The 20009-nt window shown below is 29.9% G+C and overlaps 1 protein-coding gene across 1 annotated transcript; it reads left to right on the forward strand.

The window, feature by feature from the left end:
• Positions 1–7465: 7465 nt before the first annotated feature.
• Positions 7466–18341, forward strand: LOC148302217 (uncharacterized). The gene is made up of 7 exons (XM_088271946.1): positions 7466–7550; positions 9582–9876; positions 12970–13018; positions 14138–14444; positions 15321–15504; positions 16784–16981; positions 17941–18341. Exons 2-7 carry the CDS (start codon positions 9590–9592, stop codon positions 18107–18109), a joined length of 1194 nt encoding a protein of 397 aa, XP_088128072.1. The 5' UTR covers positions 7466–7550; positions 9582–9589; the 3' UTR covers positions 18110–18341.
• Positions 18342–20009: the final 1668 nt, after the last annotated feature.

Genomic DNA, 20009 nt, shown 5'->3' on the forward strand with positions numbered 1-20009 from the left:
GAAAGGCTACGGAACATATGAATTACGTAACTCTCGGTATTGCTGTAATACGAGTATGAGATAATAAAAATTGTCTATTGCTAAATACAAAATATCTTCCGACAGGCGCTAAAGTTTTTTTAAGTTATGATGTAACAATTTGTTTTATAAGTTACAGGGTAGAAAATAATATGAAAATGTAAATAGGTTACGTTACGTAATAAATCAAGTTCGACACAAAATTATACATAGGAAGTAAAAAGTATCCTTAGAACAAAAAAATTAAAATTGATAAAAAAATTAATATTACATTAATATTTTTAACGTTCTCGATTAACGTCGTTTAAATGATATTTTTTGGATACCATTATTAAAATACAGGATTTTTTTTAGTAACACAAAAAGTTTATTTGATTTATACTGTATTTACTTCAATTATCCAGTGTTTATCATGTCGATCACTCCTTTCAACAACGTCAAATATAAAAAAAAAAGATTTTTCAGGAGATCTGATTTTTAAAGTTTAAAAATATAATACAATGTATTAAAAATAAATATCAAGCCACTTATTGAACTTTTTACCGTGCAAGAGATCTTTTTAGGCGAAACCGGGCTATTTTTTCTCCTTTTGAAAATATTTAGTTTATTTAAAAAAAAAAGCAATATCTTTTCTTTAAAATGAAAAAACAACACTTTTCGCCCTATAAATATAACGTTTAAATATGTCGCTTTTGCTGGGAAATAGTACATTTTCTGGGCATTCCGAAAACATGCACAACTGAAAATTGACGATTTTTTTTATATGACGTTGTTGAAAGGAGTGAGCGATGTGTTATTATTATTATTAAATATTTTTTAACGTGATTCATGTACAGTATAAGTTTATTAATAACGGCAATATTTATTTTTAATAAAATGATCTGTAAAATATATATTTATATTTAACTATTTTAGCGCCTTGACTAAATAAAATATTAAGACATTAAAGCACTTTATCGTTTTTACAGTAATTATAGTTTATTAATAGCGGCAACATTTTTTTTTAAATTGATCTGTAAAATATATATATTTAACTATTTTAGCGCCTTGATTAAATAAAATAATAAGAGATTAAAGCACTTTATCGTTTTATTTACCATGAAAATTTCAGGAAATGAGTAGGTGAAAATTAAAAGTGGGCATATCAGATTATATAAACCAGGAGTGTTCTGTTCCTTTACACTTAAAATTTAATTCATCAATGTATTTTTCGTTAAATATTTTTTTCTTAAATTTCATAAGACATTAATGGGTAAAAAGATTAATATACAGAATATTAAAAATTTAATTAAATAATGTCTTTTTCTTTCCTTCCTGTATTTATCGATCGATATAACACTGCTTCTATACAATGCAGTGCCCTATGCACCATTGGGTGCGGATAAGGATTAGAATAGAATAGAATGTCTTTGTTAACGTAAAAGGCAAAACAGGAGCATAGAATCAAAAATAAGTTTTAAATCGTTTTGAACACAAAAGCTTGGATATTTGGTTTGATAGAAGTAGGAACTCGCATCTTAATAGATGCGAGTAGTATAGTATAGTTACATTTCTTAGTAAATTGTTAAGATGAACCCCTAATTTAAGATTTTTGATCTAGTTTATGATCGCATTTCTCGCAATACGTCGAATCATGTCATCGTAATAAAATAGTGATCTCCCGACGTCCAAACGAAGAATATCTCGATATTTAGACAATTTAACCGTCCTTCGTGTTTCGTGATTTTTAAAGTACTGAAAATCCTGAAAATTACTTTTACACACAGTGAAAATGAAAAAGTAAACTTTCAAATTTTTATGTAAACAAATTAAGGCAAGCTCAAAATTTTGGATTGTTCAGATGTGCATACAATTCAATGAGTATTTTTTTTAAGGTATTTTATAAGTAGATTTATATTATCCACTGACACTTCGTGATGGAATTGCATTTTTAATTTATTATTAGATTAAAACCAATATTTTTAGCTTTTCCACTTTTTTATTTGACCAGCGACCGGGTTTCGTCGTTACCGACATCATCAGACTGGTCAGACCAGTCTGATGATGTCGGTAACGACGAAACCCGGTCGCTGGTCAAATAAAAAAGTGGAAAAGCTAAAAATATTGGTTTTAATCTAATAATAAATTATTTTATAAGTATTTTTATAAATATTTCATGGATATATTTAAAATGTATTTATTTCTGAACGTTATTTCAAGACTAATTTATTGTTTATTTTCGAACGCTGATATTAAATATTAATCTTTATAAATGAACTTGTATTAAAGCAGTGATTTTCAAAAAAAATAATCTGATGAACAAAAGGATTTCCATATTTATCCGTAACATTTTGACTGGATGTCCATATCGAATTTCAAAAAAAGGTCGTTAACTGTTTTTTAAAAAAGGTTTTCATGACGGCTGCGTAAATAATATTTTGTGAAATTTTTTATAAGTTTTTCTCAGAAGCCAAAAAATCCCAATTTAAGCATTGTTAGTGAGATTTTTTTAACCGAAGAGATTTTTGTTCTCGTTTTAAATAACGACTTTTCAGATTGATATTGATACACACAAACACACATGTTAAAAATATAATAAAATAAATATATCACTCACAAACATAAACAATAAACAATGCGTGCAAGTCCCATTTCAATAAAAAGAGCTTTGTCTCTTTATTGAATAGAACAGGGTAACTTATTTTAAAATTGTCATATTATTTTTTGACATCTCATCAAAGATGAAGAAGAATATGGAAGTCTGGGCATTTACGGGGCTGACGACCGTCATAGGCTGGTTTAAGTGATCACTTTACACACGTGTAACATTCGCCAATTCTACCCATTATTGACAACCACACTACTCAAATTCCTGGAAGTTCTATATATATGAACCAATTTAGAAACCTTGTTCTTGAATCACTAGAACTTCACTAGAGACATCTATTGGTGAGATGAAAAGAAGCTTTTTACTAAGCAGAAACTCTTATATTAGTATGTGAGGTCAGAATCCTGGATTATAATCACACACATGAGAAACGCCAGAAAATAACATTTTTATTTTTATTATTAAGCTTATAATTTGACCAGATAATTTATTTACAACATTTTGAGTGTGTCCAAATACTTGTTCACAAAATCTGGATTATCTGGTCGTCAGCCCCGTAAATGCCCAGACTTCCATATTCTTCTTCATCTTTGATGATGATGTCAAAAAATAATATGAAAATAACTCCTGTAATTGGAGATAATCCAGATTTTGTGAACAAGTATTTGGACACAATCAAAATGTTAAAATTGTCAATTTGGAATCTAGTAAATGAATTGAATTATTTTTAAAAAATTGTATCTTAATCAAATAAATAAAATATTATGACATTCTGGATTCTCGTTAAAGTTCATAACCAAATATCCATGTCTCTTTTAATGAACATTTAAATGTGCAGTTCGAAGAAACGTGAGATAACATTTAATCTCTGCAATTAAAATTTGTTTATCTCACCAACATTTCAAAACACTAACATAATTATAAGCTTGCATTAATCCTCGTGATTAATTTGTTAAATTAATTAGTAAAATATTCGCCAAGGGAGCCTACGCAAATATAAAACTATGATTACAACGTCGGATGTTAGAACATTGGCGGACGTTTCCTGTTATAACGTCAGAAACGAGATTATTAAATTATTATACAATATAAATATGTGTCGATTTGCAGGATGCAGACATTGTTTATGAGGTCTGATTACTGAAATCAGTTTTGAGCCAAAAATTAAATCTTTAAACAAGTTGTTGCCCAACACGAAACGAATGAAATATTCAATTATAATTCAAGGATACTTTTCATATTCTTCTTCTTCTTCTTGGTGTAGGCCTTGTGGCCTGTTTTAAAGAGGGATTAGCCTCCTGCGATGTGGATTCCCAGCTATCGATCCATCTCTTTGAGTGGTCTGCCCGGGAGTCGTTTACCACGGGGTTAGCCGTACAGTGCGTTGTAAGCGAGTCTGGATGGTTCCATTCTCCTCATATGCGAAAACCATTGTTTCCTTCGTTGCCTTCCCCATCTAACGACATCTTCGGTCTCGCATATTTCCCTGAACCTGGCGTTTCTTATTCTATCTCGAAGACTCTTGCCTGATATGCTTCTTCTATATACAGTATTCTGATATGCCTGATATGAGTCTTCATTTCTAAATATATCAATATATTAACACTTTTTATATCAATAGGATTTAATAAAATTTACTCTCTACTCTGACAAAGAGAAATGCAGAAAAGCTCAAGTTCTCACAGCAACTCATGGAAAGATCCATACTTAATGAATAAAGTAAAAAATTAAGATACCAGGAATAGAACCAAAATATATGATATCATTAGATCGCGTGGCAGGACTCTACTGACAATGGGTAGGACATATTGCAAAACAGGCCCCACAAGATGGACTCCAAAATTTTTAAGATGGAGACCTTGGAATACCAAAAGAGGCGTTGGAAGACCCCAAAAGAGATGGTTCTAAGACAAAGTCGCTGTGGGGGGTAGAAACTAGCTGCAAGCAGCAACCAACTAGAGGATATGGAAATATACAGAAGAGGCCTATCTATATCCAGCAGTGGAGGATAGAAGGCTCGTGAAAATGAAGAATAAGACTATTTTATTTATTGTTTCGGCATTAACATTGTGGTAAGACATGTTACAATGATTAAAGAAAACACTCGTTTTATACCACGTGAGTTTTATTATAGACTACATGTTTCAGAAGTTAAACTTCCATCATTCAGTTATTATACAGCCCTGAATGATGGTAGTTTAACTTCTGAAACATGTAGTCTTTAATAAAACTTAAGTGGGATAAAACAAGGGTTTTCTTTAATCATTGTAAGAATAAGAATTATCAAACATCATATGTAGGTAAAGCATCAGAACTATGTAGAAGTATCTCAATCCTAAATAACTGCTAACAAATGTCGACAAGTTGATCAGGTGCCAAACCGGGGTAATATGTTAAATAAATAGCGGATAGGTTTTTTTTAAACAAGTATATCCCATAACAGGTTTTTAAGTAACTGTATAAAAAGGAACAATTTTTGAGCATGCATAAATGTTTGCTTTTGTATTAAATAAAACCCTCGACGGATTATTATTGAGATACAAACATCATATACGTCTCGACAGAGACGAGGAGTTTTTTGAGAAAAATAAAATGGAACTTTGTACATGTCTTAACCCCTGTCATTGACTGGTTTAAGTGTACATAATTGCTATGTACAAATAGATGTCTTTGTAAAATCGTAAATGTTTATAACTATGAATTTTTTCTATACCGTCTTTGCAGTTATTTTAAAAGTAAATATGTATTGAAAAAAAACATTTTAGGCATGTTTTTTTAATTAGACTCTAAATAGTTTGACTTGAAGTGACTTTGAACAGTTTATTAATTTTTAATTTATATTTATTTTCCAATCTAAAAAAGGAGATTATTTTCAAAGTATATTGAATATTATTATTGAATAGTTAAATTCACTGAACTCAATTTAAAAATATTTAAAAAATACCCGTTTGACTGACTGACTGAATACTTTGCAAGGAAATACCTGAAAGAAAGAAGTGTAATACCGGTAAATGATAATCAAGATTTGTAAAAAATTCCGGGATGAACCTCGGAACCTCAGAGTCTAGGTCGTAATGTAACGTCATCTCTACTGAAGAATTTCGGCAAAGAAATCAATCAAAGATTAAGGTGAGTAGAGGTACGTATGGTATATTGCATACAATACATGTATGCAATATACCATACGTCCTGTAGACTGAGTCAAAAAATTTAAAATTTAATAAGTCGTATTTTTTTATTGCATTTTGACATCCTTAAAAAAATGTGTAAAAAAATATTTTGGCCTGAACGTAACATACACCTACATCATGAGGTTGCAACGTAAAATGTCTTGTGATGCCGAATTGTGATTGTGAGTCTCGTAATGTAAATCAGAAACTAACATGTTACAATAATGATTCATTTTAGTGCTAAATTTGTGATGAATTTATTCATTAATAAATTTATAACAGCGTCTATAGTTTTCTAGAAAAGGGAGTACAAATGACTATTTTTTTATTGTAAGAGTAAATATATTTCAGATCCTATAAAACTAATCAAATAAAATAAACTTTGTTTTGTAGATAATTAAAAAATGATTATTTTTAATACCAAAAGTTTTTTTTAACATTTCCCTTTAGCATGACCCTTCTAGGTTTAGGACCATGTGGGGAAAACTTATGCCAAAAATAAAAACTGTTAATTTTGTTCTGGGGTTCAATCTTATTTATCCTGAATTCGCCTAAACTATATTTACCTCATAATACGTACATACGAATATTATGGTGTCCTGGGTTCAGATTCAGAGGACAAGAGTTCACGAAGTGTCAAGTATGTACCGAACTATCAATACATTTTTCCGAATTTGCATAACAAAATAAACTGGTTTGGCGAGAGTGATATCATCCATTATTTTTACAATTCATTTGTTACTAAATCTTTTTTTTAATATTTAATTCGGCAGTGCCATTGTGGTAATACTTATCCATTTTTAAATTAGATTTCACATGGTAAATAAAACTTTTCAAAAAATCTAATGTAACACGTATTTCGATGCATTTCGCATTTTTTGAAGTTGAAGTTAATTCGCTTAGACTGAGGTGCAAATTAAGAATTATCTGCTATGACGTATTAAACAATAAATTATAATTAATGCTACAAATGTGCCCACTGTACATAATGAAATAACAAATTCCATCTTAATCTGTTTCTAAATGGATAAAAAATCGATCAATTTATATTGATTTTTTTTTGCCCATAAAACTGCTTACTCTTAAATTCGAAAAATGAGCATTTTGTTACTAAATCCATTTTTTTTTCATTAATTGATTCGTCGTTTTGTGGTTATATTAATCCATTGTTATTTATATTTACACTTATTTATTTCGCATCATTTCGAAAATGAAGCAAAATGCGTCGAAACACGTGTCACAATAGATTTTAAGAAATAGTGATTTTTACCAAGTGAAATTAAAATTTAAAAAAAAACTTATAATTTTGAATGAGTAATAATCTAAAATATGTTTTTTAGAATAAAATAACAACTATGAAGTTTTTCCATATGAATTATTAATATTCATGTGGAAAAAACTACATAAGTAAGTAGTTGTTTTTTTTTCTATAAAATGCAGTTCCACCAAGAAATTTCAGTACAAAACTTAAATCTAATAGGGTGTTTTTTAATATTTTATATGTATTTTTACGAAATTTGTGATTCAACGCGCTCTCTATATCTCCCACTAGTATAGTATAAATATTAAGAATCGTACGTGGTGTATATGCTTATGTCAGTATAACATACATAATACGAGTATGTTGTGTGAAATCGAATGGAAGAAGGATGGTGGACCGAATGAGCTATTGCCCAACCGGTTGGATGTTAGTCAATGTCAGTCTCTCAGTTCGATAGGATCTATTTTACATTTAAGACTGTTTGATTTTTGTTTACACCTAAGTTTTTCTACGGGTAAATATTAATCGTTTTCATTATTTCTAATATACCTGGCATAAAATAACATTAGATAGTAGTTTAAAAATTAAAAATTTTTGTCCATTGTACCAGCAAATATCTCGAATTTCTAGTACATTTAAATCATTTTTAATTTTAATTTCGCTTGGTAAATACCACCTTAGTTATTTTTTAGTGGGTAAATATTAACATTTTTTAATATTTCGAATCTACCTAGGATTAACCTTACATAAGGCTTTAGTCTTAAAATTCGAAAATTTGGTAGTGTATTGTATTTAATTTATAACTCGAACCCGTAGTATTTAACGTAAATTTAAATAATTTTCAATTTGAAATTTCACATGGCAAATAGCACAATTTCATTAAATCTGTTGCGACACCGCATCATCGTAAGGTATTCGAAAATGATGCAAAATGCATCAAAATACGTGGCATAATAGATTTTAAGAAATCGTGGTATTTCCAAGTGAAATTTAAATTAAAAATTGACAGATATATACCGCAATGTAACTGAATCAATAAATGAAGTTAAATTTAAATATTTTTTGTATTTGTTTTAAACATGCCGTTACTTATATAATATTTAAATAATATTGTTTCTTATGATGTATAGTTAAAATTCTAATGAAAATTTTTAAATTACTAATATGACGAATATTTAAAATTACAGGGATCGATAATTTTTTTGTGGGAAATGACCATATTGTTAATAATGTAGCGATGATGCATGTATTTTTATTCATACTTTTATTTTTTTAAATAAATATATATAAACAAAAAAAAATAACACAAGATTTTTTTTTCAATGTAAAAATAATATTTTTAATTTAGATTTTATGAATAATTTATGCAGCTGTGCAAAACAGACTATTTAAAAACATCACTTTTTAGTTTATTTTATTCACCATTAGTTTTCATATATCTATGGTAAATCTTTTGACCCATTTATTTACAACCTGTGTATCATGTTTACAAATAAAAATGAAGGAAAAATGACTTAAAATATGTAATATAACAAGGCTTCATTTTAATGAATTAAATCACATGAAGAAAATTTATTTATCTAATGCTTTTATCGAAATTTTCAATACAATGCATTAAAGTAAAATGAACAAGCACTTATTATTTATAGGCAGCTTTCAAAATTATTTTAATATTTTTATCACGATGCTGCGAAGTATGTGCAATACGAATAAACACTTGAGGCGAGATTAAAATAATAATTTGTCTTACTCAATGCATTGATGAAAAAATATTGTAATACTCCTCCTATTTAGAAAAAAAATATGCATTTATAATATGGTAGTACAAATTATTAGAGGCTTCGAAAAAAATATGATAAAGATTTCTTGGAAAGAGCTTAGTAAAAGGCATCCAATACCACTATTTTTTATCCAATTTTTTTATCAAATGGATTCGCTCCACTGAGGAGTTATTTATTTAAATAATTAATGAGAAATTAATAATTATACGATGTCCCAATAAAGATGAACAAGTTTACTTGAGTGAATAGGGAAATCTGGGATTGATAATAATCTGCCAATTGTAACAAATTAGAGTTGCAATATTTTTCCAAGACGCCGTTAGCAGGAGTCATGATATTTAGACTAAAACATCCATGTTTCAATTACCTAACGTCCAAGTGACTATGAAATCTAACTAAGGATGGCCCTAGTAAGGCTTCAATTTTAACTAAGTTTTAAAGCCTGTTTCTACTTAGGAGTGGATTTACTTTTTACGTTTGAAATTACTTTAATTTAATGTGATCCAGTAGTAAAAATTCTAGACAAAAAAAACACTCTCTCTAAAAGGGTCAAAACGATATTTTTTAAAGGCATAACCTGCAAAGCTCCTATTTTAGATACTTGTCTGCAGGTAGGATAATAAGGATAGGAAACGTACATAGGTCGACATGACATCAGGAAATCACTTTCAATAAGGATAACAGAATGCCCTCTGAAAGATATCTCTAAGATATCTTACAGATGAGGAGACAAATCGTGTGTTGACTAGTCGATCTATTTTCAGGATTAACCATGTTTAAATGGCACATATTCCTGCTGTTCGGGGTCGTATTCTACGTCAGCGCTCTGCCCCACCCAGACAGGGAGCCCCTGGAGATCTCGGGGGCCCTCGAGGGGGTGAAGGGCGCGGTAAAGGGCGTGAAGGGGCACCTCCAGGCCGTCGGGCAGAACGTCACCCACTTCTTCAACACGAAGGTCCCCAACATGAGGAACCTGACCGGCTCATCACACACCACCCACACTAAGAACAACTCCAAGCCTATAGACTTTGAGAAGGGGGTTTGCTACGTGGAAGTACCGTAAGCATTTCTCATCTTCATTACGTTACGGATGTAGTTGGGTAGACTCTCGACTGAACCACTGAAATCGCGGGTTCGATTCCCGATTGTTTATTTATTTATTGGAATATTGTTAATATTATAAATATAAAATGTAAATGTTAAAATTAACAATATATATTCATAAAACAATCTTGTAATCCTGTTAACCCTGTAAATACCCAGTCTTCCATATTCTTCATTTATGTTAAAGTGTCAAAAAAATGTTAAAATATTTTCAATTTCATATTATTTTTTGACATCTCATCAAAGATGAAGAAGAATATGGAAGTCTGGGCATTTACGGGGCTTACGACCGTCATAGGCTGGTTTGAGTGATCACTTTACACACGTGTAACATTCACCAATTCTACCCATTATTGACAACCACACTACTCAAATTCTTGGAAGTTCTATATATATGAACCAATTTAGAAACCTTGTTCATGAATCACTAGGACTTCACTAGAGACATCTATTGGTGAGATGTAAAGAAGCTTTTAATTAAGCAGAAACTCTTATATTAATATAAGAGTTTCTGCTTAATTAAAAGCTTCTTTACATCTCACCAATAGATGTCTCTAGTGAAGTCCTAGTGATTCATGAACAAGGTTTCTAAATTGGTTCATATATATATAGAACTTCCAAGAATTTGAGTAGTGTGGTTGTCAATAATGGGTAGAATTGGTGAATGTTACACGTGTGTAAAGTGATCACTCAAACCAGCCTATGACGGTCGTAAGCCCCGTAAATGCCCAGACTTCCATATTCTTCTTCATCTTTGATGAGATGTCAAAAAATAATATGAAAATAACTCCTGTAATTGGAGATAATCCAGATTTTGTGAACAAGTATTTGAACACACTCAAAATGTTGTAAATATTTTCAATTTTTTTATTTATTACTTTAGTTAGGTTATATTTCACTAATATAAACTATTATTTACATCAAATATATATATATATATATATATATATATATATATATATATATATATATATATATATATATATTTAAACATATATATTTACATCTTCGTACAGTAAACAAAACATTTCTTTTAAAATTCTTTCAGATTCTTTTCACTCTTCATACATTCAGGCATCTCATCGTAAATTTTCTAATCCTTAAACATTAAACAATTTTGTGACTCGGTTTTTTTCAACAATGGCAGTCTTATAATTAATAATCAAGTCTAGTTATTGGTCTGGGCTACGTAATGTGTTTTCCACATCTACCTTAAACATCCTTACTTTTAATTCAGAACAGTTCACGCAGTGTTAACTTTAATCACACTTACACTAGAAGATCTGCCATGCGCTTTAGATCAAATATTAACCAAATTAAATATTCCAGGGTGTTATTAAATGAAAATCATCCTTGATTATCATCAAATAATATTCAATATATATTTTATAATTAGGTTTGTGTTATATAAGGTAAAACAGATCAATTTCACTGTATTATGATTACATCAGACAATGTTAAGTATCTGAATGTTTCTAGAATTCTAAGAAATCCTTCGCATTACGTTTGTTGTTTTGACCTTAAACGATATCAGAGAGAATGCTTCAGGCCAATTCTTCTACTAAGAATTACCTCACTAGAATTACAAACGAGAAGCGTCGATAAATGATGATTATAACACACTAGGTAGGTTACTTGTTGGAAATTATGTATTCAAATATAAACGAATATTAATTATTTTCTTAGAAAATTGATCTCATGTCATGTTTAAATATTTTGTAGCCATAAAATGTTTATTTATTGATTTCGCGAAACAATATTTTTTATTTAAATTGCTATTCCAAGCAGGAATAATTGATAGGTACTTAAAATTACGTAAAGAAAATTACGACCGTAAGATTTTTATTTTTACTGTTTCACAATTCGAAAATAATAAATTTCAAACTATTTTTTCACGACACATTTTTCATTTTATCTGATAATTTTAATTTCCTTTCATAAAACCCTTAAATAAATAAAAACGTGTTCCAAATTAGAAGACACTGTTTTTATGGTACGAATATTTAAGTTATATTTTTTAAATGTTCTCTAAAATCCCTTCTGCATTTTCTATCTAACGGTATTTGTGCCAAAAAAGTAGTTAGATGACGACCAGACTTCGTTTTATTAATTTTGAAATTATTTTTGTTTACTAATATATAAAATCTAAAATGAGCACATAAAGCATGAAACCATAGTAAAAATTACGACGTCTTTATGCGTTGTGTCAAATGTAACGAAGTACTCACAACATATAAAGGCGTTGTGTCAGTTAACATATCGTTCACTCCTTTCAACAAAATCATTCCTATATAAAAACAACTTGAATTTTTAGGAGATCGTTTTTAAAGTTTAAGAATATTAAAAAAAATGTATTAAAAATAAATATCAAGCCACTTATTGAACTTTTTACTGTGCAACAGATCTTTTAGGTAAAACCTGAAGGTTTTTTCTTCATTTGGAAAATATTTAGTTTATTTAAAAAAATAAAACAATAGCTTTTCTTCAAAATGCAAAAACACCACTTTCTACCCTGTAGCGGGTAAATATTAAGTTGAAAATATGCCGCTTTTGCTGAGATATAGTACATTTCCTGGGCATTCTGAAAACATGCACAACTGAAAATTGACGATTTTTTATATAAGACGTTGTTGAAAGAAGTGAGCGATGTATTCGACGATTAGGGGCGCTAAGTCCTCTAAAGGTTATTATTAACATTTTAAATACTCTATTTATCATCCATCATTCACTTTTGTAATACCATTTAAAATACTACACCACAAAGTTAACAATGTTTTTAAAACACAAAATATTGATATTTTAAAAATTGGTTACGATTTTATTATTTTTTTATTTATTATGTTGTTACAATTCAACGTATCAATGATGTTTAATTAAAAAAAAAACTTTTTACACATTGAGCAGCGTTAATTAACCTCAAAAAATACAGTTTGATTGTAATATATGAAACTGTATTTTATTAAACTTCTTGTACAGAATATATGTACATACATTCAGTTGCTTAATCGTCGTTATCCTTTGTATTATAATTGGTATTATTTTTTTTAGTACTGCAACCCTTGTTAAGGATCCTAACAACGTTCCTGCTGGAAATGGGGTAAGTGATACTTTTTAAATATACTTTTTCTAACCTTATTTGCACTCAGTAGTGTATAGTGTACTGCAAAGAATTAACATTATATTATCTTGATCGTAAAGGTAATGGAGGACATAATAAATATAATAATAAATCGACATATATATATATATATATATATATATATATATATATATATATATATATATATATATATATATATATATATATTCCTGTGTTTTAGGTACCAGTCCCATGTGATATCAAGGAAAAATAGTAATAATAGTATTTTTGGTACTTATTTTAACCTTTAGAGTGCTGAGAATCGATATATCGATATACCTCTGGCATAGCTTGCGAAAAACAAGGATATACCGATATACCGACCATGACGCTAATGTATTTTGGCGGTCAAACCGGAAGGCTATGTTGCAGTGTGTGGATTTCTCAACCAAAGCGACGCTAATGCAGTAGATATTTTTGGTGGATAAATGAAGACAGGATACGCGGAGTGAGGATTAGCTACGCTTTTTATGGACTTAAGTTCAATTGGGTAGCGTGATTGTCAATCATGGATAAAATTATGAACGTAACACGTGTGTAAAGTGATCACTTAAGCATACTATGAAAAGTCGTATGCCCCGTAAATACAGACTTCCGTATTCTCCTCTATCTACATTTTGCTGAGATGTAAAAATGAAAAGAAATGATGTTTAAGAAATTTCATTTATTGTTTCGGCATTCACTTCGTGGTAAGATATGATGAAATTTTAAAAGAAAAACACTTGTTTTTTACCACTTTGGTTTATTTTATTTTAACAACTAGTTTCGGAACAAATGCTTCCATTTTCAGATCTAAATATAAAAAATGAAGATTGAACATATCGCTCACTCGAAGCATAGCTTTCGAAACTAGTGGATATAATAAACTAAACTCAAGTGGTAAAAATAAGTGTTTTTCATTTACAATTTATTTTTAAGGAAGTTGTGGAAACTACATTAATAACCTAGAATTATTAATGTTTTAAGTTGTTTTTGGCTGTAATTGGGACCTTTATGCCAACAACAACTTAAGTCCAGTCGGCCTTTAGCTGTGTTGAGATGGACTTCAGCTATGTTGAGATATCGATTCGTTCGCAGTCCTCGCCGAGTCTGAGCAAGATCCGCAAGTGCTGCCAGGGCTACGAGCGCAACGTGCACAACTTCCGGCTGTGCGAGCCCGTGTGCGAGAGCGAGTGCGTGAACGGGCGCTGCGTGGCGCCCAACGTGTGCGCGTGCCACCCCGACCACGTGCTGGACCTGGGCGGCTACTGCGTGCCCACGTGCCCCGTCGGCTGCCTCAACGGGCACTGCGGGCCCGACGGAGAGTGCGTCTGCAACGCCGGCTACATAGAGGAGTACAACATGAAGTTCTGCGTGCCGAAGTGCACGCACGGCTGCGCCCATGGTAAGGGAGAACCAGTGGCGTGCACAGAGTTTTTAATCAGTGTAGGTAGTAGGGTTGGGTAAAGATAAGTAGGATTGGGCAAAGTAGGCACTGGGCGTGTTTCTATATGGAACGCGAGTTATCTAATGTATGTGTTTATATATTTATATATATTTCAAAACATATAACTTACATAAGTCATATGAATTATATTCCCGAAGCGTAATTTACATTTCTCATTTAGGGTCATGAGAATAAGGTTAACAGGACTGAAGCAAACATAAATAATAAAGTAACAATAAAGATAATACATGGCAAAATATATATATATATATATATATATATATATATATATATATATATATATATATATATATATATATATATATATATATATATATGTATATATATATATATATATATATATATATATATATATATAAATATATATATATATATATATAAATATATATATATATATATATATATATATATATATATATATATATATATATATATATATATATATATATATATATATATATATATATATATATATATATATATATATATATATATATATATATATATATATATATATATATATATATATAAATATAAATATATATATATATATATGTATATATATATATATATATATATATATATATATATATATATATATATATATATATATATATATATATATATATATATATATATATATATATGTATATTAAAATTATTTATATTTGCTCTTACTTATTTGGACTCCTGATCTTTCAAATATTTGATATACTTAACCATGCTAAGATGCTCGGTCGTGGACATTCATATTATTTTTCATCGATGTTGAGATGTCAAACATCTTATCATACTAATGGCTCTATTTTCCAGGAAACTGTACCGCTCCCGAGGTGTGTTCATGTGAGAGTGGGTACGGATTAGACGCTAAGGGAGTCTGCGCCCCCAAGTGTGACGCTGGTTGTGCGAATGGAGACTGTATAGAGCCAAACAAGTGCATCTGCCACGCAGGCTACATCAAGAACGAACTTGGCGTCTGCGCACCCGTATGCAGCAAGTTAGTATGCAATCATGGAGAAATGTCAATGTGACAAAAATGATGTGAAATTTAACTGTCATGGTATTCACGAGGGTCATTCGTAAAATGAGGTTCCCGTATTTATTTTAAATATACAGCTTTATTGTTTTTCTTAGCATTATACATCATTTTAAAGCTTAAAACCTACTCTATTTTTCTACATAATTGCTGTAGCTGTTTAAACACTTTTGCAGGCGATGCTCCAACTTTTGTATCCCCAAGTCATAATATTCTGCCGCCATTACAATTCACAAAATTTTAACTGAAAAATCAGGCTATCGAAAGGTGTGTGCGCGGTGGGTACCAAGAATGCTCACAGAAAACCACCAGCAGAAACTTGTTGAGATCAGTTAGTCAAATTATTGAATCAAATTAGTGAGTCAAATTATAGGTTATCAATAATTACTAGGTTAGTCCCAGTTTTAAACCAGACAGTACTTCCATTTTCAATACAATCAAGTAATTAAGCCTGAAATCCAACTGATTTTTTTTGAGATCCATTTTTGTTGGGTTGTGTTATAGAATTATTGAAATTTTGTTTAAAAAATACATATTTTATCAATATCCTTAGCATTCCCTACCAATTTCGCGAAAAAACAAAATTTATGTATTAATTTTAAATCAAACACAGATTTTTTGAGTCTACTAAGTTGTATTTTATTAACAAAAACACATAAAAAATTATATTGTGACAATTGTTTCGCCTTGTTAGGGCATTATCAAACGAAATTGTTTGATAATGCCCTAACAAGGCGAAACAATTGTAACAATATAATTTTTTATGTGTTTTTGTTATTAAAATACAACTTAGTAGACTCAAAAAATCTGTGTTTGATTTAAAATTAATACATAAATTAAAATGGAGTTCTACAAATTAAACGCCAAATCAATAAATAAAAAACAAAATTATAATCTAAACATTAAAGTGTTTTTTTTCAATTTTGTTTTGTAGTAATGTCAGAAAATTAATCAGATCAAACTTTTTAATGCAAATAGATGTACATAAATTACTTGCAGTTATTTTATAAGTATTTATGTTTATACTGCTTATTTATAATACTTACATACTTCATTTAATATACATACATACTTTTCGAAATAGTTGTAAAATAATGATAAAAATAAATATCAAAATAAAAATAAAAATATAAAAACAAATTATTACTATGTAAGACTAAAAAACGAACATATATCCAATCGTCAACTTTATAAGTCCTGAATATATTGTAAATTAAATATTTAACTAACGTTTTTTTAGGGGTTGTGATCGTGGGACGTGCATAGCTCCCGACACCTGCAGTTGTGGTGAAGGATTCATCCTACAGGACGACGGTCTGGGACCCAGGTGTGTGGCCCACTGCAGCCAGCAGTGTGTCAATGGAGAGTGCACAGGACCAGACCAGTGCACTTGCAATAAAGGATATACACGTGACGTCAACGATCCCACAGGATTCAGGTACTCTACTATGGATAATTTGGTGTTTCGAAAGGACTCTGTGTGACATTTTCCGGATCAGCGACTGGAAAATCTCCTAATTATTCACGTGTATCGAATCTGTTACAAACAAGTTCTTGTAACTTCGCCATCTCCAGAACATAACCCCTTACGTCACACCGACTTACATAATACTTTATGTCGGGTTAATATCGGGTATGATACTGCTAGCAGTTTTTTTTAACAAGTCAAAGTTTCTTGGTTCGAAACCGACTCTACCACAATTTGATACCTATTTGTAATAATGAGCTGCTTAGGCTCACTGTGTGTCAAAAATGTGTCTTGTGTATATTTTTTTATACTTAGCATCTACATAATCCAATAAATGACTACCTTATCTCTCTTAAACATTTGACGATTAGGATTTTTTTTTAAATTACCGCTACCGTTTATTATTATACGACTTGACCCTATTCTTCAAATATAAACCACAATATATGTATTTTTTATCAAAACATGACTACATCAATAACGTAAAAATGAATTATAATAAAACTATCATGATGACATTATTCCTGTGTATACACGTCTATAAAGTGATCACTTAAATCAGCCCATGACAGGTTTCCATATTATCCTTCATCTATGTTGAGATGTCAAAAAATGTGTTTCTTTCACTCTAATATTTATTCTATTGTATATTACCCTGGACTGGTACCTAAAGCGGAGGGCTGATCACCTTTCCTTCATGTGTTAACGATCAAGATAACACTGCGTTAATATGCTGCAGTGCCCTATGCACCATTGTGTGCGAATAAGGATTAGAAGAAGGTCATTTGGGACTAGATACCGGTTTTCGTAGAAGCTTGTACAAGTTGGAGAATCAAGCCAATGGAAATTTATGCGAGTCCCTAAACGTTAATTTTATTATGATAACTTTATTTGCCACCCTTAAAATAATATTTGTCGTTTAATTACAGATGCGTCGGCCACTGTCCACGGGGTTGTCCTAATGGTGTTTGTTCAGGGCCGAACTTCTGTCTATGCTTGCCCGGGTTCGTGAAGGACAGGAGCGTCAAGGGTAGCCAGAGCTGCGTGAGGCGCCAACGCCGCTCCTTGGTCCACCCCCTCAAGTTTATGTTGGAGTGAAAATGAATTACAACTCAATTCTACCCTTGTTTACCAACCCTTAAATGTATTATTACCCAACGCTCAAATCTTATGGTATCTTTGTTCGAAAGTTAGTATTTTGTAAATAATTTTCTCATATGTAATATTTTAATTCTATATTTCAATCATTTTCAGAAGGAATGTTTCCCCTAATTGACTGTTAATATGAATAAGAATGTCGAATTTTTTTATAAAAATAAATAAATAAGAATACTATGCGCTGACAGAAAAATGTATAAATAAAAATTTACCAATCTATAAAAATATTAATAAAATCTATGTTTTGATAAGAATGGTTGTCTCAAAATAAGTTTAAATATATAAATATATAAAAAAAAAAAAATATATATATATATATATATATATATATATATATATATATATATATATATATATATATATATATATATATATATATATATATATATATATATATATATATATATATATATATATATATATATATATATATTATTAAAATACATTTTAATATATTTTCATAGATTTTTATAAATGTCAGATCGTAATAATTTTTTTTTAATGACCTGATGAAGGAATGATTATTTCGAAACCGGTAGTCACGAATTAGTGTTTATTAAAGTGGTATTACACAAAGTGAACGATGAATGATAAGGAGAGTGTTATATTACCATACCACAAAAGTAACAATGCTTTTAAAATACAATATAATTTTTTATATGACTAAATACGAAAGCTCAGAACGTTAGTAATATAATTTGTCAACTTTTAACCATTCAGTACCCACGTACGCCTTGCTTTTAAATTTGGTCATATAAAAATTTTTTTCGTTCTATTAACAGATTTTCCACATTTTTAAAAAAATTATCATTGACTGTCGAAATGATGGAAGTATATTTGAGTCGGTATGCTAGTGACTTCTGTTCAGGAATTTGGATCCTATGACCTTTTCTACTAAGACTCATATCAGAAAAAAACTATCAAAAAGACATATGAATGCAAAATTACAGATGGATTCAACGAAGGGAAATTAGTCAAAATGTGGTTAGTTATTTTTGACGTCAATTCGATACTAGTTTGTAAAACCAAATAAAATATTTAATTGATAAAATTATGAATGAACTCTTCCTCGTTTTCCTGTTAATTTCTGGGCGGGTAGACTTCAAGGGACCGGTATTAATATTCCTCATTCGGCAGATTTTTGTATGGTAAATTAAGCATCCAATTAGCTACTGTTATTTAATAATTCAAGTCCAATAATATCTAAAATGTTTTACTCAAACAGATTACTGCTCTACCAGACTTACACATATCGCTCACTCCTTTCAACAATGTCATTTATAAAAAGTCGTCAATTTTCAATTATGCATGTTTTCGGAATGCCCAGAAAATGACCTATATCCCAGCAAAAGCGGCATAATTTTAACTTAATATTTACCCGCTACAGGGCAGAAAGTGTTGTTTTTGCATTTTGAAGAAAAGGTATTGTTTAATTATTTTTTTATATATGCTAAATATTTTTCAAATGGAGAAAAAACCTTCAGGTTTTAGCTAAAAAGATCTGTTGCACAGTAAAAAGTTCAATAAGTGGCTTGATGTTTATTTTTAAAACATTTAATGATATTCTTAAACTTTAAAAACGATCTCCAGAAATATCAAGTTTTTTTGATATATGACGTTGTTGAAAGGAGTGAGCGATATATTTATCTTTGATCTGCAACGAAAGTTTTATTTGTCAATCGGAGACATGCCAAAATTAAAATTAATTTGACCATACTGGTACATTTATCTAGGTAAATGAATACGGTGATTTATTTTCAGTAATACTCTTTATTAATTTTATCTTAAATATAATATGGCAGTCTTATATTAAAGTGGGTATTAATACTATGAGTAGTTA

This window comes from Brachycentrus maculatus, unplaced genomic scaffold, assembly GCF_059751285.1.
Source record: "Brachycentrus maculatus isolate JH-2025_06_01 unplaced genomic scaffold, ASM5975128v1 h1tg000472l, whole genome shotgun sequence".
Lineage (NCBI taxonomy): Eukaryota > Metazoa > Arthropoda > Insecta > Trichoptera > Brachycentridae > Brachycentrus > Brachycentrus maculatus.